Raw genomic sequence first — 27,398 nt, forward strand, 5'->3', positions numbered from 1 at the left:
AGTCGCTGTATTTCTACCTCCCCAGTGACCACCGAACTTTCCACTGCCAATAAAGGTAGAAAGACTAGTGATAAATACCCTCCTTGAGATACCTTCCAGGGCTAGTTTGACCGACTTCATATGGCTATATCCATACAAATTATATAAATTATAATGAGTGGTGTCATTTATGTACCTAGAATCCATGCATATAGTACCATCCACTACATGCTTACCACTAGGAACAAATGCTGGATTATTCAACTTATTCAGTGCACATGATTTCCTTACATCTGTTGTTGCTGTTCTTAGATCGACTGGTGTATTCATGTCTAAAATTATTCCACTAAGATAGTTCTCTTTAAGAACACTATAATGCCATTGATACCATTTAGATATATTTGGATGAAAGAAATCTGGATAAGCAACTCTAGCATCATTATCAATATGGCCGATATAAGGACTGGGAACATTGGGATACTTGACGAAGATATCTTCCTCCAGTGATTCTTGTTTCGATGTTTTAAGATGTTCCTCTAAGATATGAGGTCTTTGAACGAAAATTATTCTTTGGTGACGACTCTGCATATCCTTCATGAAAGTGAGAATGTGAGTACTGTTACTTCTCTTCATGTCATTCAATAAGTCACTCTGCCCACAGTTTGACTCTACAGGTATGCCCCGAGCCCATAACTTTTTCAACCATTGACCGGATGTGATTAATTTTACTGCTTCGCTACAGGAGTGGTGACCTAGAGCCCAATACGGTGGAAGAGTAGGACGACCGATAAACGTTGTTAGCTGTTTGATGACATCACTAGGAGTTGGACCTAGGAAAACGTGAAAGTCTAGTATTCCTCCTATGATGCGGAACGTTATCGAAGGTATTCCACTGGTAGTTATTTCCATTGGATGACTATTTACTATCAAGACACCGTGAGCATTACCATCGTTCTCTATAACTAAATAAAATGGGTGCACGCCAGACCACAATGATTCATTTAATAAACCAAATCGGCTAAGAAGACTCCATTTGTGTGGACGTTTTAGTTTATGTCTAAAAGTAGAGCTAGAACTTTGACCTAAACCGTACAGATTAAACGAGGGAATTATGGTCGTAATCTCGATATAAGATTGGCTAAATATAAATGGCCCATATATACTATTAAATATGTCAATTCCTGAAGATTTTCTTTTCACGCGAATGTTAAACTGTTTGCCCACATCTGGCCATATCACTGTATAAGAACTATTGTTGACATCAAGATCTGCGTTGCGATTATAATCCAAGAATTTCGTAACATCAAAGGAATTCACTGTAGGATCATACATTTTGACACGTAGGTGATCATTTTGCCAAAATTCAGTATCCACACGCAGTTGTTGAGCAGCAGCAATATCTAAAGCAGTATTATTGAAGTTTGCTCTCAATACAACGGATTCCCCTCCTAATTTTTTACCATTCCGGTATTCCACATTGTAAGTATATTTTGATGGATACTGGTGGAAGCATTTAGGAATATTTATATCTGAGTTGGCGTCCCAGCAGCAACCCTTGTTAGTGCATAATTCTTTATGCACTTTCTTACCAGAAACTCCAGGAAAACAGTCCAGCCTGGGAATATAAAAAATAACTATTAGTATTTACATTATTGCTTTTTACTACACTTACATATATGTGTCGAATCTCTTTGGCTATCTAAGTTAAAAGACAGAAAATTATGAAATGCTTTGGATAATAGGAATAATTCAATCTTTCTTCATCAAATAATTGTCTGTATGCAAATGAAGTGCAATCAGCTGTATTTCACACTTATCAAAACAGATATGAGATATATCTGTAACATTTAAGTAATTAACAAAATGTACATTTGTATCATTTTATTTAATTATATTTCAAAAAATATCCCATTATGTACATCAGTATATTTATAATTAAACAGTGTGGATGAAGCTGACCTTGTGGGCCAATATAATAAGCGCAGCTACTCTCCAGCCAAAAGGATGCGATTCGAATCCCTTCATACATATTTCATACTTATACGCTCTCCCAAGATGGACTGGGTCACCGTGGGAGAAGTGGATCCAACCCTCGCCCTCATTAGTGTGGGAAGAGAGGCCTTCCTCAGCAGTGAGAGAGAGACATCAGAGGCCAATTACAATGCAATTTGGATAGAGTATGCAGTTACAATAATGCCTTACACACAACGTTTTTTGACTGCTCATTGCAATCGATTAGAAGATATTAGAAACATACATAAATTTGGGACTCCTAAACGAAATGCCTTTTTAGAATTATTCCAGAAACCGAGAAATTAGAACGAAATAATACAGTTGATTGATTGATTGATTATAGAATTCTAAATTTAATATATTCTTGAAAATATAACATTTTTTTTTGTACAGCTCTGCAGCTGTTGTGAATAGGAATTTGAAATGCTTCCAGGTTACATAGAGGCACTATATATTTTCCGAGACCGATGAAAGCATATCGTTCTGAAATGTTTCACTTCACTCAAATAAAGTTAAATCAAAGAAACTTCAACATGTTATTAATTAAATGTAAGAATAAACTTACATTTAATGAATAACACCTGAAAACCGGAGGATTTATTGAAACAAAGCGCGACCTCTCTAGGTGTTGCTTAAACAACCTACCACTTTGCTTACAAATCAATCTTTTTCTAAAGATGTCGCCTCCTGATACGAAAATTATTATTATTATTATTATTATTATTATTATTATTATTATTATTATTATTATTATTATTATTATTATTAAGCAAGACCTCCTAGGATTCAAGAATACTTAGCTTCCATTTTGGTTTAAATTTAGTCTCACTGCATGCAATCCCAACCTCCAAAGACATTATATTCCAACCAGCGTACCACTCTCTGAGAGCAAATATAGAACTTATCTCCTTCACTGCACTCATTCTCAACTTCCATGGATGCTCTCTCTTCCTCTTCTCACTGTCCATAAAGTAAAAAATAAAATAATCCATCAACCAGTATCCTGTATGGCTTTCAAAAACTTGTAAGTCTCAATCGTTTTATCCATCTTTCTTCTGTTTGCTAGTCTCTGAGGTCCACAAATTGTCAATCAGTTTTCATAATTCCAACATAATCTTTAAAACTCTTTTTCTTCTGCTCTCTCTCTCTCTCTCTCTCTCTCTCTCTCTCTCTCTCCCTCCCTCCACAGCAGCTGTTACACCCTGATACATCCTGATACAGGAGACCAGATCTGCACACGATAGTCCAAGTGAAGTTGTATCAAGTCCTTGTAAAGAGGCAAAATGATCTCTTATCATACCTTACAAATTTAACGTTTGTTTCAGCGTTGCAATTATCCTCTGAATTGCATTTGCAGTGTTTGCTATATGGCCATCGAACTCCAACTACCTATCCCGAAAATTCCAAGACCTAATCTGATTAGTTTATTCTCTCATAATCCCACCAATATAGTATGGTATTCGATATTTCATTGCACTAGAGTGATGCACTTTAGTGTAATGAAATCTACATCTACTAATAGCCATTTTCACATGCCCACAATTCCAGCCTATTTAAATTGTTCTGCAAGTGCTGTATATCAACCACAATCCCCACAACGGCACATACTATTTGCGCCATAAGCAAATAGTGTCACCTGTCAAATTCTCCGCGATATTATTAATGTAAAGATTGAATGACAATGAACTAAGATCTAATCTCTGTGATACACCACTGGACACCTCAAATATTGCAGACTCACCCTATATAGCACTTACTTTTGAGACACGTCAGTAAACCATTCTCTTCACTGTGTTAATATTTTATCCAATTGAAGGATGTATGATTCAAATCATACATCCTTCAATGTGTGTAACAGTCTTCGTGCTGTATTCTGTCAAATTCCTTAGAAAAATCTAAAAGTATCAGGGTGTAACCATTACCCTTGTTCAATTAAATGGTAATATTATTATAAAATGTGTGCAAGTTGCAGAAAAATGACCTTCCCTGCAATGCAATGAACAGCATAGTAAACCCATGCTGTTCATTGCAAAGTAGATTTTCTGTCAACTCTGTTAAGAACATTTTGAACCATTGATGCCATTTGAATACATTGGATGAAAGAAATCTGGATAAGAAACTATAGTATCATTATTAATATGATCAATATAAGGACTTGGAACCTTCGTAAATCATAAGAGCTCGCACTAACGTTTCCAAAATCTTCAGTACCACGCTAGAAATAGTTGGACATATCAGTCTTTGCACAACCTTTGTGCAATATACTCTTTATACTCCTGTAGAATTTTCCCTGTTCTGTGGCTCAAATTATACGCCTGATCAAAGGAACAGTCGGTTTAGCTTAATACTTTTAGCATCCGTGCCGATATCCCATCACTTCTTATTGCCGAATTCTTATTCATTTTGTGCAAAAGTTCTAGTACCTCTTCCTTTTACTATTGCTTTCTTCATTCAGTGAAGAGGCAATAGTGAGCTCAAAGTTGCATACACTAGATTAGTACCTTTTAGGAAAATGGACACTCATTAGATGAAGACTCTGTTCTGCATTTGTCACGCGCATACTATCTACATTCAAGGAGTTATTCTTTCATATTCATTCTTTCTTTTACTTGCAGACGAACGATGCAAATCTTCTGGGTTTCTTTACATGCTCAGACTTGGCTTTTCTTACAATATTTGTAACTTTTCTGGTTTGCCCCTTATCATTTTCATAACTTACATCATCCTCATCACATGAAATCCCTTCCATATTTTTCTCCATTTTTCTCTCAAACTCGTTCCGCACATCCATATACTTGCAATCATTCTTCTTTCTGTATCCCAAATAACACTTCGAACTAATAATAATAATAATAATAATAATAATAATAATAATAATAATAATAATAATAATAATAATAATAAACATTTAACTTCGATACTGATTTACTGGTTATCCTATTTCAGATTTCAGACTTCGGTTTCTCGAACATCTAATACTAGTAGTTTTAGATATATCTGAAGAAACTTCAGATATGTCTAAATTACCACATCTCGGAAACGTGGCAATTGTAACTGCACGCACGCACACATACACACACACACACACACACACACACACACACACACACACACACACACACATATATATATATATATATATATATATATATATATATATATATATATATATATATATATATATATATATATATATATATATATATATATATATATATATATATATATATATAGAGAGAGAGAGAGAGAGAGAGAGAGAGAGAGAGAGAGAGAGAGAGAGAGAGAGAGAGAAAGTTTTTACTTTGGGTATACTATACGTTAAAGATACCAAGCCTGAGATTTTTATGTGATAAGGTCAAAGCACCTTGCGGCAACTCGTATAGGTAAAAATTATAAGTTCTGCGTTACTTCAACCTTGGCATCACCACCTCAGGGTCTGGCTCCCACTGATGAGACCTGAATAAAGGTCGAAACGGGTCTGGGTAGTGACCCTTCCCTTAATGCATAGCATCATACATGTCCGCAAGGAGATGTGTTTTGCATTATGGGAGATACTAAGGAAAGTGAGCAGAGCTTAGTCCACCTTAACCACGAGTTGCCTCAGACATGAAAATACTTCACGCGCAAACTTGGCTTACTTCTGTTTGTTTGCTTACTTGTGAAAAAAAGATTAAAACCAAGTTTAAAAAATTGCTTGGTATCTTTGCAAAAATATACTTGGTATATTGGAAAAAAATATAAGAAAATTGAATATATTAGGAAAAGGAGATGTAAAGTTTCGCAAGGTATCGAGGGCAATCGTATTAAAAAAGGAGGTTAGTGAGATGACCAGATTCTTAACTATCTTTCTTTGAAAAAGATTGTTGATCTCCACAATTTATCAAATCTTCATTTCATAACCAGTGTATTTCCTAAATTAAAGAAACCTTATTCCTCATCCTTTTGCATTATTTATCTTCCCTCTCCTTCCTTGTCTCGTCTCCTCCTCTGCACTACCATGACCATCAACATCCAGCAATGTGGATAACCTTATCACTCATGCACAACTTGATATCAAAAAGACAATAAGCTGAGCTAGGCGGTTCAACTTCGATAATTTCATAGTTAATAAATTTGAATTCACCTAGAAAAATTTTTGAAAAACAGGACATTGGTTCATACCTAGACTAAAGCTAACGTAATATTTTTCTTATTTATTTAGTTTTAGGAATATGCACATGCAATAACTTTAACGTGAAACATTTCATATTAATGCCATCAATCTATACGTTTATAGCAATACTTAATTGCACTAGATCTACCTAATCACTACTACGTTTCTTCCGCTTCTTTAAAATATATGAAATTAATAATTTTGAGAAGTTAAAACTCATCAAGTTGAGAAGTGCTTAGTGATTTATTTATGGTTTTAAATTACGACCAGTTATATTTACCTAAATTCATAGTGGCGAGGACAAGAAGGATCAAGACTATCATCGTCGCTTTGGTCAAATTGGCTGTCGATTGCAAGGGGAATTATGAATCCAAGTATTGTAGCTAAAATGAGGAATATAATAATTCTTATTCGAAAATCAAAAAGCAGCACTTGCCACCAAGTGGGTTCCTGTTCTTCTCGAGGTATGAAATTCCATCTTCCACTGGGCATAACTGAAGACGGTTTTGCTAATAAATAGCAACAGTTATTTGTAAGTTTCGCACTATATGTTTATCAACAACACTTTACACTTATTTCAATGCAAATTTATCTTTGAATATATACGAAGTACGTACACGTAAAAGTTTGTACATAAAATTGCCTTCACCATCGTATTAAATAAATCACCTGCTGAAATGTCACTTGAAAAATACCTGACACCACAATCTGAATAAATATCTGTTGATCAAATCTCTTATTAGCAGACCGTAAACTGCATATCTCTTCATCTACTACGACTCAATTAATCTTTCAATAAATTAGGAAAATGTTCTGCTGAAGGAAATCGTATTCATTCGATTTATATATGCTTGGCTACTTTACTGTGTTCAGATATTTTAATCATGCATAGATATTTCCGCTAATTCAAAAAAAAAAAAAATTACAGAAGAGTGCGTATTATAGAAAGAGTACAATACTCCTTCACAAAGATACCTTTCATAAAGAAATAATGATCTCTCATCATATATAGCAGAATCGCATTAAGTTACTGTGTTACAGTATGGTTTTAAAATTGTATATATTATAAAACATTAAAATTAAAACGAACTTTGAATCGTTACTTTATTATCACTCTAAAAAAAAAATCTGTTAAACGTATGGTTGCATTAATGCAGCAATGGTCTTTCTCGCACCATTTGATTGGGACTAGCTATTAGGAAAGTAGTAGCACGTAGTAGACATGGAGAAGGAGTAGAGATGGAGGAATTGATTGTTTCCACTAAATACATGATAAAAAAACATTTCACTGTTGAACATCTTGGGTAGTTGGAATTTCAGTTTCAGTGAAGAAAGGTCAGAAATATATGGGGCTTTGTTAAATTTGAAGAGAAAAAGATAGAAATGCATGCAGAGGGAAATGTAGAGAGAATGATCAAAGGCTGTTATGATAAGGAAGATCAATAACCAGAAATTACAAATTATATAACTTGTGACACGAGATAGTAGAATGAATGTGTAAACTGATTTACCGTTGATAACAGGAAAAAAATAGTTCAGGTATAATTCAAGAAAGGACCTTTCTTGAATTATACCTGAAATTCAAGAAAGTTGGCCCTTAGTTCTTAGGATCTTAAGATAAGACAAAAAAAATTCATATTCAGAAGATGAGCATGGATGTTTCTGATCGTCTTTAGGTAGGAAATTAATTTAATCGCTACCTCCACTGGTGGCCCGAAGTGGCTTAAAAATATCCAGTGGTGATCTCTAGAGCAGAATTTCCTAATTTTGAAAATTGGTAAGCGAAAAAAAATAGAAACAGAATTCCTTGTCCTACCAGCAGTCTAATGTACTATAGGTTTACAAATTTTCGTAGTGGGAGTCACATAAAACAAAACGAAACAACAATGGGGAAAAAAATGCCACCAACTCGTGTTTCTAATCCGATTTTCTAATCGCTTTTCCCCCGGAAGAAACTCAGGCTTTTAACTCACCACCCCATTGACATCAGTCGTTAAACACGCACGATCATGTATTCGTAATAACAATAATTAGGACGAATATATGATCGTGCGTGTTTAACGACTGATGTCAATGGGGTGGTGAGTTAAAAGCCTGAGTTTCTTCCGGGGGAAAAGCGCATTTAGCATTCTGAAGATCGATCAATTTGGACACTTGATTTGAAAAAAAAAATCCTCTTGTCAGTGCAAGAATGGAATATCTAGCAGATATCTCCTCGAACATCAAATTTTCAACTTCTATCTTCTCTAAACGCTCATTTTGAAACATTTTTCAAGCCTTTTACTTATTGTATTATAAATTAGAGTTAAACATACTAACTACGTTAATTAACCTTTCAATAAGTTAAGTTTGTGTTTCACATGATAATTTTGGTTTATTTTGGTTTATTTTGCAAATTATGAATTAAGCAGTGTATTAATAGCACAAGTTTGTAATGATGTATTACTATGACTTTGTTTCGAAAATAAAATTGGTAAAAAAAACTAATAACTGAAACTGGTTTCGTTTTTTTTTTCTTTTACTGAAATGATATTAGATTCCAATGCATAAAATGTATTTATGTAATATTTAAATACACATAGCTAAGTAAATATGTGCACACCTATTAATCACTTTTCATTCATTCATTCATTTAGCTAACTTCCGAGGTTTTCGTAAGCTTCTAACTTATTATTTTTGTTTTTGCTTTAAATTTAAAGTCTAAGAACTATTGGATAAATGCTAACAATAAACCAAAAGTAAATGCAACAAAAAAATACATTTTTTCGCTGTGCTATGCTTATTTTTCTCCTACTTCATACCTAATAACTTCACAATTGCTATTGTTTATACATGTGATGATGATTTTAATTTGATTTAGTCGGCCAAATTATGACCGAAGTAGGCATGTAAGATTATTAAGCCATTTTATTCTGGCTGTTCGCTGCGTGGATTTTCATTCCTCAAAGCAGCAAATCGTTTACTTCCTCATATCTCAAAATAGGAAACCGATTTTGAGATATGAGGAAGTAAACATTCAGGGGGGGGGGGGGAAGGGGGGATATCCTACAACTACTGCATTAGACCAGTTAGCTGACTTTCATAAAGAAGCTTTTATAAAAGTTTTCCTTCCCACCTTAGACATCACTAGAACCTAGGTCTTTATATTCTAAAGTCAAATTTCGCTTCGTACTCTCCACCCTGTTACAGAGGTATTCTCCTAACAACCATTATGGGATCATGAGAGTTACTCCAATATTTAAAAATAGCCCGAAGATTTATTTCTCTTCACTTATATACTCCAGAACAGGATACTGTGTACAACAGTGTACATAGTATCCTGTTGACCATATTTTCGACAGAAAATAAATAAATTAATTATTTAAATTTGAAGCTGTCGCAGGATTTTATCAATAGTCAATTCAACTGAGGTTCATATAGGACAAAAATTATTATTGAATTTCCAGTCAAAACAGAAGAAGATTATGATGGAAATCCTGGAATGAATAAGAAAATTGTTCAGTGTGTATGCTGCAGCAACTACTACTATCAGTAATAATATTAGCCATTCCATAAAATAAAAACGGAAGAATATGCTTTGAACATCCTAGACAATGCAGAACATCTGACACCAAAAATGATTAAAATCAGAGGAAGATAGATGAACTAAATCTTCAAAATCTCAGAAGAATACAACAAAGAAAACTTCAAAATTATCACACATAACCCAACATCGTGATAATTCTGGACTGCATACCACTCAGTAGAATGACATGAAATTTCTATTCGTAGTGTAGACCGTAGACCGAATGGTGCTAAACATGGTACCATCCGGTCCATAGTCCGGAGTTAACTTCAAATGATTTGTATTTATTTCCCTAAAGAGTTTCCATCACTTTAACAATAATGAAGATTTTTTAAAGATATTAAAGAATTTCCCCTCGTTAAGAGAGAGAGGGAAAGAGGAAGAAGAAGGAGGAGGAGGAGGAGGATGGATAATAGACAGAACTCTGAAGCTCGAGATTTTTTGACTCCTAGTTTACGAAAGGGTGTAAATCTACAGTACATTAGACAGTGGGTGGGTTGGCTATGGATGGTTTTTTTTTTCTATTTTTATTTATATTTTTCCGGCTGTTTTCTATAGACCTATAGATCACAATGCATTCACATTTTACTTTACGACCATAATTCATTCATTAACTAGTGATGGACCAAAATTTTATGACCACTACATTTTTTTTTCAAAAAAGATAATTTAGGTATAATAGGAGAATCAAGCATTTACTTTCACAGGCACTGCAGGAAATATGTAAAATTACCAATAGAATTTTAAAAATGACATTATGAACTTTTGCACTCGTTAGAAATATATTCCATTGAAAAAGGAATTAGTAGAGTCACACATGAAATATTGAATACAGAAGCTGTGATTAGAAAAGAGAATATGGCTTATGATGAGTGACTAGAAGTTTACGGACGTTAAATATTCTACTCACGATATTTATCTATCTATACCGATAAGCACTAATGGACTACTACTGTATTTCGATTTATAAAAATGGGTACTATTATATATATATATATATATATATATATATATATATATATATATATATATATATATATATATATATATATATATATATATATATATATATGTTAAAGATACCAAGTAATTTTAAACCTGGTTTTACTCCATTTCCCAAGTAAACAAACAGACTAAAAGTCAAGTTTGCGCCTGCAATTGATGCAAGTCTAACTGATCCCACAGGTAGTGCAGGACCAGGGCAACTCGTGGCAAAGGTGGAACAAGCTCCGATCACTAATCTTAATATTTACCCTTAATGCCAAAACAAATCTCCAAGAAGGGGATATATGATGTTTTGTATTAAATTAAAGGCAAGGGGCCACTACCCAGACCGGTTTCGACCTTTATTGAGGTCTCGTCAGTGGGAGCTAGGCTAAAAATACCAAGATTTAGTCATACCGAGCTTGTAAGTATTTCGCCAAAACAAGTTACCATAAGGTGTTTTAACCTTATTAAATAAAAATCTCTGGAGGAGATATAAATGTAGGAAGTATTTTTACCTTGGGTATAAATATGTTAAAGATACCAAGTAATTTTAATAAGGTTAAATATTAAATAAGGTTTATTTAATAAGGTTAAAACACCTTATGGTAACTTGTTTTGGCGAAATACTTACAAGCTCGGTATGACTGACTAAATCTTGGTATTTCTAGCCTAGCTCCCACTGACGAGACCTCAATAAAGGTCGAAACCGGTCTGGGTAGTGGCCCCTTGCTTTTAATTTAATACAAAACATCATATATCCCCTTCTTGGAGATTTGTTTTGGCATTAAGGGTAAATATTAAGAGTAGTGATCGGAGCTTGTTCCACCTTTGCCACGAGTTGCCCTGGTCCTGCACTACCTGTGGGATCAGTTAGACTTGCATCAATTGCAGGCGCAAACTTGACTTTTAGTCTGTTTGTTTACTTGGGAAATGGAGTAAAACCAGGTTTAAAATTACTTGGTATCTTTAACATATTTATACCCAAGGTAAAAATACTTCCTACATATATATATATATATATATATATATATATATATATATATATATATATATATATATATATATATATATATATATATATATATATATATATATATATATATATATATATATAGACACACACAAAAAAGAGACTGACAGAGCGAAATACTCACCTCCTGCTATCTATTACTCAACAAAAATTCTCTATTATTACAAATAATTAATCAAATAAACGAAATCCCTAAAATACGTCTCCGAAAAATCTACAGTATCACCACCACTTCCAAAAAAAGAGGATGAAATGCCAAAGATATCACCATATATTAACATAAGAGTTCTTAAATAGTAAACATTATAACCACTAACTTATCATGATCGTCTCTGGTAGAACATCTTAGAGAAATTAAATTTCAAAAGATCTGGAATGTGTTGTTCAGGGTAAAAAAAAGATTCCTTTAAAAATTCGAAGAAAAATCTGAAGCATTACTCACTTTATTGTTCTATGAAAAGTCAGTTTCCAAAAAATATCTCAGACTATTAGAAAAACAAACCTTCTCCTTTCAAATACATTTCTGCAATCCATTTCAACTTTGAAACTCAATATTTTCATTTAGCACAGGTTTTCCAATGAAGTGACAACTTTTCAATATATTTCGTAGCAGAAGTGGAACAAAAAAATGATAGTTGCATAAATAATAATAATAATAATAATAATAATATAGAGAGACAGATATATATATATATATATATATAGACAGTAACATGCACACAGAAAAGGTAGAGAAAAGGTAGTATTAAACTTTCGAATTTTAAACTAGCTATAGATCTAGTGGCTCACGATGAAATATAAATATTTTTACAAGCAGACAAGACCTTCTAAGAGAATAGGACAGATCTAATATTCCATAGTTAAATGGAATAGGTGCATTTCTGGAAATGAATTCGAGAGCTGAGGCATTATATTATATTAAAGAAATTAGTTGTCAACAGGTAATGGAGACATACGAATTTTATGACGCACTGTATGTAATATGCATACATTTTTCTGTGTTAAGACATTTTATCTCTTAAAAATTTACAGCAATTTTTCAATTAAACTGTTATTGCATACAGTATATGCATATGTAAAAATTAATAAATGAAGAAGGCTGGTCTATTGAGTGGCAATCAACTGTAAACCATTACGAAATTATCCAGACTCCTGTACTGAATCTCAGGAATACTAACACTATCGCTAAAATCGGCTGTAGTAAAAAAAAAAAAAAAAAGTCTATGTGTTTAAAGAACCATGTTTAGAAGATAGTAGAGTCGTTGAACACTGTATCATTGAATGAAAGTTGCGATAAGTTGGAGTACATGTTGCATAAACAGGAAGGTGCAACTGGTATATCTGCAAGAAATTTAGGTAGAAGGTGGAAAAATAAGGAAAGAAGGAGTTTGGGTTTATGGATAAGATTAATTCAAGAAATGATGTAGATATAGATAATGGCATTGGTAAAAATATGAACAACTGAGTGGTGGAGGTGAAAAGGTGTAGAGATAGTTCATGGTCCTACATTTGGTACTGGAAATGGTTTGGTATTTAGGCATCAGAGGCAAGTTCGGATGATAATAGTAAGGTTTTCTTTTGGAACCAGGGAAAGTATTACTAACAGAGGAGACAGTAACATGCACGTAGGAAAGGTAGAGCAGGATATGAAAGGTTCCATAAAGGCTATGGATTTGAAGAAAAGAATAATAAACGAACTATGATATTTTGAAAACTGCTACAGCATAAGATTTAGTCATGTAGAGCCTGTGTAGCTCAGTGGATGTGGCGTTTGCACACACGGCCTTATGGTGTGCAAACGCCTTATGTGGCGTTTGCACACCATAAGGCCGCACGAAGTTTGCACACCAATCTTCGTGCGGCCTTATTCCTAGGCCGCACGAAGGAAGTCTTGGTTTCGAGTCTAGTCGGCGACTAGAGGAAATTTTTCTAAGCCTTTTTTCGACCGGTTCCCGAGTTAGTCGATCTCTGGCACGGGCAAGCAGGTTTTTCCTCCCGGAAACTCGGGTTTTTCGTCCTGTAAACTCAAGAAAATCGACCGTAGAACCCACATTATTTCAGACATTAAAATATATTGTGTTAGGGTTAGAGACCACGAGATGGCGGCACATTTGAGCCGTCTCTCTTCACTGCGTACCGCTTAATTAGTGATAGCCTCGGGCCATCTGTCTCTGATTGGGTACCAGTGGAGATTGAACTGCCCACTTAGTCTCCAAAAGTTAGATAGGGCTAAAATGGCCTCGCCTACTCCCGTATATACGGGAATAAAAAGGCGTTAGCTGATTTTTTTATATATATATATATATATATATATATATATATATATATATATATATATATATATATATATATATATATATATATATATATATATATATATATATATATATATATGATGGTGGTGATGATGATGATGAACAGCCTATTTTTCCACCCAATACAGGGTAAAGGCCTCTCCTATTACGGGAGGGTTGGGTCTACTTCTCTCATAGTGATTGTCTACTTCTCCATCTTGGGAGAGTGTTTATTCTCCCAAGATGGACTGAATCACCATGTGTGTGTGTGTGTGTGTGTGTGTGTGTGTGTGTATTATACGTTAAAGTTACCAAGAAATTTATACTTGGATTTTAATCCTTTTCCCAAGTAAGCAAAACAAAGTTTAGCGCTTGAAATTATATAGAGGCTAATACTTCATATCACTTGCCTTAGTATATATATCCCATAATGCAAAGCACACTCCTTTTCAGGCGTGCATAATGCAATGCATAGTGGGAAGGGCCACTATCCAGTCCGGTTTCTACTTTTATTGAGGTCTCATCAGTGGGAGCCAGACCCAGGAGAGATACCAAGGTTGAAGTAATGCAGAAGTCACATATATCTCGTATACAAGTAGATAAAAGGTGGTTGACCTTATTAATAAAAATCTCTGGATGAGAGATAGATGTAGAAAGTTTTTTACCTTGGGTGTATTATACATTATATCGACTTAACCAGCCCGGCATATATATATATAAGCTCTAAGGATATACTCAGGAAGAGTTTGAATCCATAACAGAATAATTATGGTAAAAAAAATAAAAATGAATTGTCTAAGAACATATTTTATTTTTAGAGGAGAGTAGCCAAATCTCTTTTAGCTCGAATTTACTTGTGGAAACCGACAGGCCTCCTCTCTTCACTCTTAGCCACCCATCAATAGCTGAGCTCATAACTCTCGATGATCTTCAAGGAATGAAAATTAGTATTGCTATATTCTCGTGATCTTAAATCCTAACACTTATATTTGTTTTCTAAAAAAGTGCAAGTTCTAAAATCAGCTTTTCTGAGATTAGGAATTAATAATGCAAGTTATCCAGAAAGGGGAAAAATTAATTCCCTCTGTCAGAGATCGACTTAATCGAGAATCAGCTGAAAAAGAGGCATAGATCTGTTCTTCGAGTTAGAGACCAGAACCAAGCCTACGACAGTATTTCATCTGTCTGTTTATCATTATAATATCAAAAGCGTTGCCATCAAGCTAAACAGGCAGCACCGTGTTAACAGCAGTAGTCTTAAATGAAGAATTATAATAATGTAGTAGTTTGCAAGAAAAAAGAAGGTAAAAGGATTTATTGATAGGAATAAGGATGAAAATGTAATCTAGAAACGGGTGAGTGATTGTCTAGAAATATAAGTACTGTAGAGATGCCAAGTTTCTGTTGTTTTTTAATTAAGCCTAAGCAACTATGCCCAGGATGTTATTTTGCCTCTTTACAAGGCCTTCTTGACAAGACATCACTTGGACTATTGTGCGCAGGTCTGGTCTCATGGTTTCCGTTGAAATTCTGATATATTGGAGAGAGTACAAAGGAGAGTGTTAAAAATGATATCAGGATTGTGGAATACTGATTATGAAGACAGATTGAGAATTTGAAGACAGCAGACACTAATAAACAGGAGAAAGATGGGTGATATGATTGAGACTTACAAACTTCTGAAAGGGTCATACAGGATTTCAGTTGATGAAATTTTTCAATTTATGGAGGGTGGTGAAAGGACAAGAGGGCATCCTTAGAAGCTGAGAATGAAGGCTGCCAATAAAGGTGTGAGGACTAGCTCTTTCTCTCATAGGCAGGTGTGTGATTGGAATGGATTGCCTTTGGATGTTGTGAGTGCAAGCAGTGTGAATGTACTCAAGAATAAGTATGGTAGCTGGTATATGTTGTATGCGGCCTCCTTCGATGAGTCCCTGACTCCGTTGAGGTGTCTCCTAATAATAATAATAATAATAATAATAATAAAATTATCTTTAATGGTTCATTTCTCAATAACGTGATACATAAAGATGATGCAGTGTTATCTCATACTTAATTTTATACCAAACCATTTTCTAATGCAGGAGTGGACAACCCAATGGCCACTGGCCACAAGTGGCCAATGAACAACACAATTGTGGCCAACATGTTTTCAGAAAAAGTTAAAATTAATTTGATTAAAAATCAGCTAACGCCTTTTATTCCCATATAGAGAGATGTGAGGCCGTTTTAGAACTCTCTAACTTTTAGAAGCTGAGTGGGCAGTTCAATCTCCACTGATAGCCAATCAGAGATAGCTGGCACATGACAAATTAAGCAGCACACGTGAAGAGACGGCTAACAAGTGCCGCCATCTCGTGGTACCTAACCCTAACATAATATTTTTAATGTCTGAAAATAGAGTGGGTTCTATAGTTGATTGAATTTATGGGACAAAAAACCCAAGATTCCGGGAGAAAAAGCCCGCGTGCCTTTGCCAGAGATTGGATAACTTGGGAACCAGTCGAAAAAAAGGCTCAAAAAAGTTCCTCTAGTCGGCACTAGAATCTAGCTCTTTCTTCAAACGGTTTCGCACTGAGGAGTGTAAACACCACTTTCACTGAACTATTTTTTGTCTATTTTCACAGGTAAAGTCTTTTTTCTTAATCCAAGAGGTTAGGAAATAACTTTTTCCAACATTTGGAAATATGCAGCAACTTAAGTTTATCTTCAGGTGGCATAGCACAGAGGATGTATGCACCACTTCCACTGAGTTACACAGGTCTTGAATAATAATAAGAAGAAGAAGAAGAAGAAGAAGATCATTATTATTATTTATAATAATAATAATAATATCATTTTTATTCTAATATTTTTATAATAATGATCGCCTTTTTATTCCTGCATAGGGAGTAGGCGAGGCCATTTTAGCACAATCTAACTATTGGAGACTGAGTGGCCAGTTCAATCTCCACTGATAGCCAATCAGAGATAGCAAGCACAAGGCTATCACTAATTAATTGCTACACAGCAAACAAGGCTGCTAGCAAGTGCCAGCATCTCGTGGTCCCTGATCCTAACACAATATTTTTAATGTCTGAAAATAGTGTGGGTTCGATGGCCGATTTTCTTCAGTTTCCAGGAGAAAACAACCCTCTTGCCCATGCCAGAAATTGACTAAACTCGGGAACCGTTAAGACTTAATAAATATTCCTCCAGTCTGTGACTGGATAATAATAATAATTTTTTAACATTTTATTATTTCTCAGATAAATTACATATATACATACAATAATAATTTTTTGTTCATTAAAATTATAATTACATATTTTGATTACATATTTAAATTATACGTGATACTTGCATATGATACATACATACATTTCATTACATATGATATATACATTACGTGCATTTGATTAATGTTATAAGATAAATACATTGATTACATATTTTTTAATTAAATCTTTTTTTATTATTAAAATTATGATTACATATTCTGATTGCACATTTACAACACATATGATTACATATTTACAACAGGTTTAGTTCTATTTGTTTGTTTTTTTGTAACAACGAAATTCGTACAGATTTTTCTTTTTTTTTTTTTTTGTATAATGTATTAATAATAGTTACTGTAGTTGGTAATTTATTCTGTGGCTGATTAATTTATTATCAATCAACCACGGAAACAATAACAAGACCTCAGACAACAAATAATTAATTGTCTGAGGTCTTGTTATTGGTTGAATAATATTGCTTTTTTTCTTCCGCAGTTATACATTTAACGAGTTACATATATTTACAATTTTCATTTAACCACACAACTGGCCAAGACTTTTAAGTTATTATGGATGCAAAGTGCATATGAAAATTGTAATACCATTGATATTACTTTGAAATATATGATGGATACGAAGTATGAGGGTGTATATTTTATCCATATGGCCGGTTGCATTTAAGCGCTGCAACTACTGCACTTAAATGTAAAATATGGATATATTATATATGTATATTATTTTATTCTTAATCTTGGTTGAGATGTAATTTCTCAGCTTTCATCCTCGAATCTTATTTATTAAGCTTATCAACGATGACATTCGTTAGTTATTATTTATTGCTTTGTTGGCTGTGTTGGGAAGTAGGATGATGTTTGATAGGTCTAATTTCCACTACAGCTACAGGTTGAAAAATTCACACACACACACACACACACACACACACACACACACACACACACACACACACACACACACACACACACACACACACACACACACACACACACACACACACACACACACACACACACGCGCGCGCGCGCGCGCGCGCACACACACACGCACACGCACACACACGCACACGCACACACACACACACACGCGATAATTTGGAATGTCGTGACGCGTTGCTGAACTGGAAAGCTGAACCAATATATTGTGTTTCAATAAGTTTGTAAGATGTGTAGGGTGCATTCTTGTTCATAGTATGTCTTTAAGGCTCTTTTTAGGCTATTGTAGTTTGTAAGGTTCCTATATTCAAAAGGTAATTTATTTAGCATGTCTGGGATGTAGAAGCTTCGTGTGGCCTTTCCGTAGTGATCATTGTATTTATATGAGATATAATTAGTTGTCTGAGGTCTTGTTATATGGTATGTATTTCTGACTGTCCTGTTGTTGGCATCGAAGTAATGTTTTAGCAAAGCTGCATAGTAACATAAGTGTTTTGCTGTCAGTATTTTGTGTTCCGACATTGTAGTGTATATAAATCGATATTGTCTGTTTGTTCCCAAAAGATCAGTTTTATAATTTTTACTCTAACAACATCAATCTATTTAGTTTATAGGGTGCACAGAAAGCATACGTTATAGCGTATCTTAGTATATTTTGGCATAGTGCTTTGTATATTAGTGTTTTTAGGCATGTGGGAACTATGTCTTTTAACCTGTAAAGTTTGCTAGTTATTGTTCAGAGTTTGTTTTTTAAACGATTTATGTGACTATTCCAGTTAATACCTGCATCGAAGTAAATTCCTTGGTATTGTATTGTTTAAACCTGAGTGACTATAGTGGTTTTACTGTTCTGTGTATTTTTTTAAGTTGGAGAGTGAATGTTGAATGGTTATATATTTGTTATCAACTGGTTCAGTCAGTGGATTTCTGAATATCATTAATTTTGTCTTATCTGAGTTTAGGCGTGTGAGTTTTTCGTGAGTCTATGAGCAGATGCATGCCATGATGTATATTTGTTTGTGCTATGCTTGCATTATTATGGATAGATATTATAGCTGTATCGTCTGCATATTGGAAGATCTTGCCTTTGAGAGGTAGCTGGTTGACATCGTGCATATAAATGTTGAACAGAGTTGGGGAGAGTACAGCTCCCAGCTCCCTCTCTACTTCGGTTTGACCCGATACTGATATCATTTCTATTTTGAAGGTAGTTTGTAAACCACCTATTCAGATGCCCATCTGTTCCAACATGTCTCAGCTTTTCTAATAAGGTTTAATGTGTGGGTGTCTCAAATGATTTAGTTAAATCGATAAAGACTACCATATCAATTTTGTTTTTGTCTAAAGCGGTATTAATTACGTCCGTAAAGTCTTCCAAGTATAGTATAGACACTTCCATTCCTATGGTTTTTCCTTGGATTTGCGTTACCATGTTGTTTCTGAAAATCCGGAACATGTAAAGTGAAGATTCTTAAGGCATTTCCTGCAGGTTATATGGTTTCCGTTGGAAGATAAATCCTTCAGGCACTTGTTGCACTTCATGATTCACCTTTCTCCCCTTGAGCAACTATAAAGATTTCGATGTCCTTTGTTCTTTGGTGACCACAGTGAACTCTGTTCAATTTTCAGCACTCAAAATTAGGATTCCACTTGGCCGATTTCGGTGAATTATATATCATTGTCTTCAACGTGACAAGTGGAATTACTTTATGACACTTCTAAATTAAAACAGGAGTTAGAACCATTTAAAACTATAAAAAACGGGAGCAGCGATATCACCGTGCAGCCGCTAGTATGCCTACACAGCACCATCAAAATAATAATAATAATAATAATAATAATAATAATAATAATAATAATAATAATAATAATAATAATAATAAATTTTTATTGTTCTTTCAAATATTTACATAGGTACAATGATCATCTATTCAGTATATTATTTTACAAGGTTCAGTACTTTGTGCTACATATAATGAGATTTAAATAGTAATGATGATAACAGTTTTTTTTTATATAACAATTATAATAATAATTTACAATTATATTGTTCAGAGTTACATAAGTTGTATAATATTACATGTTGTGGTTTACTATTATTTTTTCAAGTTTGAAAAGGTGTGATTATACAACAGTATTTATACATATGCAATCTGAATATTATGTGTCCTTATTTTCACAAACATACGGTGTAAACTCATGATTTACTTTTAAAATATTTTTTTTTACATTGCATACATTTGTTACAGTTATTATATACATTACATACATTTGTTACAATTATTATATACATTACATTCATTTGTTTACATATGATACATTACTTACATTTGTTTATATGTGCTATTTACATTACGTACATTGGTTTACATATAATACATACATTGGTTTCCTTGTGATACGTACATTACATGCATTTGGTTACATATGACACATCTTGCATGAGAACTATTTTTTTTTCCTTTCATCCTTGAAGATTAAATGTAAACTTATCTGAGGATGACACCAGTTGGTTATTATGTATTTTTTTTTTTTTTTGCTGTGTTAGGATGCTACGGAATCTATGATTGAGAAATTCGCTCGCGTGCACTCACACGCACACGCACGCACACACGCGCACACATACCCCCCCCCACACACACACACACAATAAATTGGAATGTACTGATGCATCGCTGAACTGAAATTCTGAAAGTTGATCTTGATTGAAGATGGCGGCTCGCGTGTTAGTGTTTTGTGTCGTGTATTATTGATGGTGAATTGTGAATTTGACCGATACGTTTTTACAGATTTATGCTTAATCATTAGTAATATCAGTTATTTGCTTGCTGCCAGCCATAAACAAGCATTTTATTTTCCATACTGGTTTATCCAGGTAAGTCAACTGACTTCCAAAGGCGATACGCTAGGCCTACTACCATTAGTATCGCAATTGTTGTTGTATTTTAACATCTTATTGCTGGTTGACACGCCTATGCTTGATATTGCTGGCAGTCCTTTGCGGCTGCGGGATATTTTACAAAAATTTCTGCTGGCAGGTCTTCAGACCTGCGGGATATTTTATTAACGCACATACGCAGTTAAACCGATATGAGCGTACCTGACCTAAACGTATTCACTGATTTGCTCGATAAAGAGCCAGCTCTTGAACTCATTGATAAACTCCAAAAGAAGTTCAAGCTGTCATGGCCTACTAGCATGATTGACCCCGACACTATTATCGAGTCACTCGATAAAAAGCTAGCACTCAGTTTTATTAAAAAGCTCCTCAAAAGTTTGAACGGGATTTTCCCGGCTACTTAAATTTGTATTCCTCACCTGAAGTCGATGTTGAGGAAAATGAAGACTCCCCTCAAATGGAGGAAAAACTCAATCTAGTTGTCTCTACCTCTAATCCTTCTGATCAAGAAGAAACCCACGCACGTAAGAAGAGAAAAATTCTTGCTGCTGAGTCAACAAATGTTGTTGGTATGGACGAGGATGTTCCCATTTCAGATCCCTCTGTTTCCCCCAATGAAAAGGTGCCACCGATTATCCTAAGGGAAAAGTAGAGATGGACATCACTCAGAAACCATCATGGCTAATTCACAGATTCGTTACACGTCTGCTAAAAATGCAGACGAGGGAATACGAATCCAGCCCACCACGGTGGCTGACTATAGAAATCTTACAAAGGAACTGGACACTAGAGGAACCCAATATCACACATTTTCACTTGCCTCCGAAAAAAATCTGAAAGCAGTCTTACGAGGAGTCTCCGAAGATATTGACACAGATGAAATAGTTACTGACCTTAACCTACAGGAACTACCCCCCATAAAGGTCACTAGAATGTTTAGATCAAATAAAACACCTATGCCTTTAGTTTTAGTAGAAATTCATAACATTTACAAAGACATTTATAATTTAAAATCAATCTGTGGACTCAAAATCACCCCAGAACCATTGAGAAAGAAATCATCTTCTGGGCAGTGCCACCGATGCCAAAAATTTGACCATGCCCAGAAGCTATGCAAAGCTCAATTCAAATGCCTAAAATGTGGCTAGAATCACCCCACAAACACCTGCGCCAAGCCAAAATCCACCCCGGCTAAGTGCGCTAATTGTGGGGGTCCTCACCCTGCTAACTATAGAGTGTGTATACATCACCCCAAAAACAGATGGAATGATCCAAGTCATCAATCTACCTCGTCATCTAGTGCGAGAGTTCCTGAAGCTCAGGAACTCTCGCACTAGATGACGTTCTCCAAGAGTGAAAACATGACAACAGGTGCTCGCCCATCATTAACTGAGCCCCTTAAGAAAACGAATCTTCAACATCAAGTAAGAACATATGCTGATGTGGCCTGCTCCAAACAGATAGTACAAACCCAGAACCGGAATAATCCACACTCAAATCTATCAGCTGTTATCACCTCTTCTCTTGCAAACATGCTGCAGGATTTCAGCAACTCAAATCCATCCTTAAGTGTCACAGAAAGATTCCTACAGCAAACCCAATCCATATTATCTGCACTCTCTGATGCATAGAAAAAAAATCGTCCCAAACTCTCTTAGGATTATCGGTTGGAATGCCAACGGTATAAAAAACAAACTGTTAGAAATCCAGGAATTTAATAATAGATACAACCCAGATATACTGCTAATTAATGAAACTCACCTGAGGCCTGCTGACACCCTGAAAATCAGAGGGTATCAGATTTATAGAAACGACAGGCTTGGGTATAGAGGTGGAGGTACAGCCACCCTTATCAAAAACTATATCAATCGTCACTCAATAACCAACCCTACTACCACCAACCTTGAAATCACAGGAATCAATGTTCTCACAAACTCAATTGGAAACCTCAAAATTTTTTCTGCATACAACCCTCCATTAAAGACATTATTGACCTCAGATCTGGATGCCATCCTTGGAGTAAAAGGACCAGTCATCAATGCAAAGCATCCTGCTTGGAACAGTAAATCTACTAACAAAAATGGTCACATCCTTTCTAGCTACACAGGATTAAACCATGCTGTTGTGGCTGGACCTACCGAACCAACTCATCTCAGTACATCTGGCACTGTTGATATCCTGGATATAGCCATCCTGCAAGACATTAAACTACAGTACAGCCTTACATCACTAAACGAGCTGTCGTCGGATCACAACCCAATTCTACTGCAATTGGGAGAACAAGAATGCCTGTCTCCTCCTTCTCATTCAGGCATATCGTGGGAGAGATTGTCTAAAGCACTTCGGGATCAAATAGGACCCGTTCCTCACATATGCACACCAGAAGATGTGGAATCTGCAGTGACTAGCCTCACCCAACAGATTAAGTCCGCTTTAATGGTTGCAACCTTCCAGAAACCTGTTCCCAAGCCTGATCGTTTGCCTGAGGACATTATGGACCTGATCAGAGAGAAGAGCAGAGCTAGGAAGAGATTTCATAACACTCGCGCACCTCAGGATAAGACAGTGTTTAACAGATCGAATGGAGCAGTAAGAGATGCAATTAAAACACATAGAAACGAAGTTTGGGATAAAAAGTTAGCCCTCTATCTCACCTATTGATCACTCTATCTGGGGCCTACTGAGAAACATCAAAAATAAAAACAGATCCCTCCCCCCATAATCTCAAACCAGGGCCTAGTCCACACAGATGCAGATAAGGCAGAAGCCATACTTAAAAATCTTGAGGATCAGTGCAAACCTTCTTATAACAACATTGATTTCAATCATCTGTACAAAATCCACAGACAGGTTAGGCATGCACTAAACCTCCTGGATACCAGTGCTGATCATATTGCACCTGCATCACCTGTTGAATTATATGATATTATTAAAAAACTTAAGAACAATAAAGCTCCTGGACCAGACAGCATCTCAAACAGGGTGATCAAGCTGCTGCCTCGAAAAGCTATAGTGCATCTGACCAGTATAATAAATGCAATCTTAAGACTTCACTATTTTCCTTCCACCTGGAAAATGGCTGATGTGATTCCTATACATAAGCCAGGCAAAGACCCACACTTACCGCAGAATTATCGTCCAATCAGTCTCATCTCCAATCTGGGTAAGGTTGCAGAGAAGGTCATCCTCTCACGACTCCAAACCTCAGTAAATAACCTAAACATCCTCCCTAAAGAACAGTTTGGTTTTCGACAACACCATAGTATTACCCAGCAAATCCACAGAATTGTGGAATATATCACCACCGGCTACAACTGGCGCCAGTGCACAGGAGCTGTATTCCTAGACCTATCTAAAGCATTTGACAAAATCTGGCATTTTGGACTCCTGCACAAACTTATCTCAGCCGGTATCTCACTAAAAATGGTTCATGTAATCCGTTCATATCTTCAGAATAGATCAATTCAAGTTAAAATTAACGGTTCTACATCGTCCCAGCGCCATATCTTTGCTGGAGTGCCGCAGGGATCTCTACTGGCTCCATTGCTGTTTTCTGTATATACATGTCAGACATCCCACACAATCCGATGACTTCCATTTTAGCACTATATGCGGACGATACGACAATACTAACCAGATCTCTCAGACCCCACTTCGTTACCAGAAAGCTTCAAGAAAATCTTCTAAAGCTGGAGGGTTGGTTCTCCAAGTGGAGATTGGAAGTCAACCCCCTGAAAAGCTCAGCGGTTCTTTTCTCAAAAAGGCCAATGTCTCCTGCAGGAGATGTGTTACTATTCAATACTAAAATTCCCTGGCAGAAAGAAACAAATTACCTGGGTGTGATTCTCGACAAAAAGCTATCTTTCAACCAACATATCAAGTCTGCATGTGCAAAAGCATCTAAAGCCATAGCTCAGATCTACCCGCTAATTAATAGAAATAGCAAACTCAGCAACAGAATCAAATTGCAGCTATACCAGATGACGATTCGTCCTATAATCACCCATGCCTCTCCAGCCTAGAGCAACACCTCTAATACTAACATTATTAAGATACAGCGAGTGCAGAACAAGTGCTTGAGAATTATTTTGAACGTCCTGTGGTATGTTAGAAACAGCCAACTCCACAGAGACACAAATATTCCCTATATTCTCTCTTATCTACAATCCTTAACTTCCAAATTTTTTCTAAAGACGTAAACACATCCCAACGATTTGGTTCAACAAGCTGCAACATATGAGCCAACGGACATATTCAAATATAGAATACCAAAAGCTATATTAGCCTCCTATAGCGATACATAATCTCCATGACCATTCAGGGCGAGCAAACTGCTCGTAAATTTTACCCTCACTGTAACCACGACAGATAGCGGGGAATATGAAAAGCATTTTGCTTCATCCTTAAAGAATAAATGTCAATAGTCAATTGTCAATTGTCGCTGAACTGGAAGCCTGAGCGAATATATTGTGTTTCATTAAGTTAATATGGTATTTTGGGTGTATGTTTCTTATTCGTAGTATGTCCTTAGAGCTCTTTTCAGGCTATTGTAGTTTGTAAGGTTTCTGTATTCAAAAGGTAATTTGTTTATCATGTCTGGAGTGTAGAAGTTTCGCGTGCCCTTTTCGTAGTGATTATTGTATTTATATGTGATATAATTAGTAGTCTGTGGTCTTGTTATACGGTATGTATTTCTAACTGTCCTGTAGTTGGCATCGAAATAATGTTTTAGCAAGGCTGCATAGTGACATAAATGTTTTGCTGTCAGTATTTTGTGTTCTGCCATTGCAATGTTTATAAGGTCGTGATTTTCTTTTTGTTCCCAAAAGATCAGTTTGTCATTTTGTACTGTAGCGACATTAATCTATTTAATTTGTAGAGTGCACAGAAAGCATACGTTGTTATAGCGTATCTTAGTATATTTTGGCATAGTGCTTTGTATATTAGTGTTTTTAGGCGTATGGGAACTATGTCTTTTAATCTGTAGAGTTTGTCACTTATTGTTCGGAGTTTGTTGTGTAGATGTTTTATATGGCTATTCCAGTTCATATCTGCATCGAAGTAAATTCCAAGGAATCGTATTGTTTCAACCTGAGTGATTGTAGTGGTTTTGCTGTTCTGTGTGTTTTTTGTGTTGGAAAGTGGATGTTGGATAATTATATATTTGTTATCAACTGGTCGAGTAAGTGGATTTCTGAATATCATTAATTTTGTCTTTTCTGAGTTTAGGTGTATGGAGTTTTTCGTGAGCCAGTCTATGATCAGATTTATATCATGTTGCATATTTGTTTGGGCTATGCTTGCGTTATTATGGATGGATATTATTGCTGTATCGTCTGCGTACTGGAATATCTTACCTTTGAATGGTAACTGATAATATTGTGGTTGTAAATGTTGAATAGAGTTGGGGAGAGTACAGCTCCCTGTGCCACTCCACAGGTTACCGGTAGCTCTTTGCTTCGATTTGATCCGACACGTGTGATATGCTTTCTATTTTGGAGGTAGTTTTTAAACCACCTGTGAAGAGGCCCATCTATTCCAACATGCCTCAGCTTTTCTAACAAGGTTTGATGTGTAAGTGTATAGAATGCTTTGGTTAGATCTATAAAGACTACCATGGCTATTTTGTTTTTGTCTAAGGCGGTATTAATTAAGTCTGTAAAGTCTTCCAAGAGAGATGTTGTTCCCTTATTTTTCTGAAAACCATATTGTGTTTTGGGGATAATATGAAAGGTCTCTGTGTATGCTGTGAGTTTCTTCAGTATGATCTGCTCCATAATTTGATTGATAATTGGTAATGTTGCTATGGGTCTGTAATTGCTGATTAAAGTTCTTCTTTCCTTGTTTGAATATGGGTGTAATTATGGCGGTCTTTAGCATACTTGGTATCTGTCCTGTTTTAAATATTTCATTTATTAGTTTTAGTAGGATTGAACTTAAACTAGTTGCATGTTGCTTTATATCTTTAGGTCTGATACCATCTATTCCTGGGCCTTTGTTTGGTTTGATTTGATGTATTGCTGAGAGAAGTTCTACTTCTTTTATAGTTGGGAAACATAATGTCTGTTTTGATCGCGGTCCAAGTGGAGGGTCTCGTTTTGTGATTGGGGGAATATTTCTGTGAAGTTCTTGGATGGAGTCTGCAAAGTATTGGTTAAAGTCATTTGCTAGTTGTTGGATAGGTTTTGCGTCTTTCATGAAGCTGTGTTTTATGGTTTCAGAGGAAGTGGTGTTGGGAACAAAATCTAGCATTTCATTAATCAGATGC

General features: G+C 35.4%; 1 protein-coding gene across 1 annotated transcript in view; it reads right to left on the reverse strand.

Moving 5' to 3' along the window:
* Positions 1 to 6,637, reverse strand: part of LOC150098171 (maltase-glucoamylase-like) — a 7,630-nt gene extending 993 nt beyond the window's left edge. The window contains exons 1-2 of the mRNA XM_090406275.1: positions 6,426 to 6,637; positions 1 to 1,594 (exon numbers count right to left, since the gene is read on the reverse strand). The exon at positions 1 to 1,594 is cut by the window's left edge and continues 993 nt beyond it. Coding sequence (XP_090262401.1) covers positions 1 to 1,594; positions 6,426 to 6,637 — 1,806 coding nt within the window. The remainder of the gene's footprint in view (positions 1,595 to 6,425) is intronic.
* Between the last annotated feature and the right edge of the window lie 20,761 nt (positions 6,638 to 27,398).

This window comes from Typopeltis vanoorti, chromosome 16 (assembly GCF_054136105.1).
Source record: "Typopeltis vanoorti isolate ZY-2024b chromosome 16, IOZ_Tvanoo_1.0, whole genome shotgun sequence".
NCBI classification, from domain to species: domain Eukaryota; kingdom Metazoa; phylum Arthropoda; class Arachnida; order Uropygi; family Thelyphonidae; genus Typopeltis; species Typopeltis vanoorti.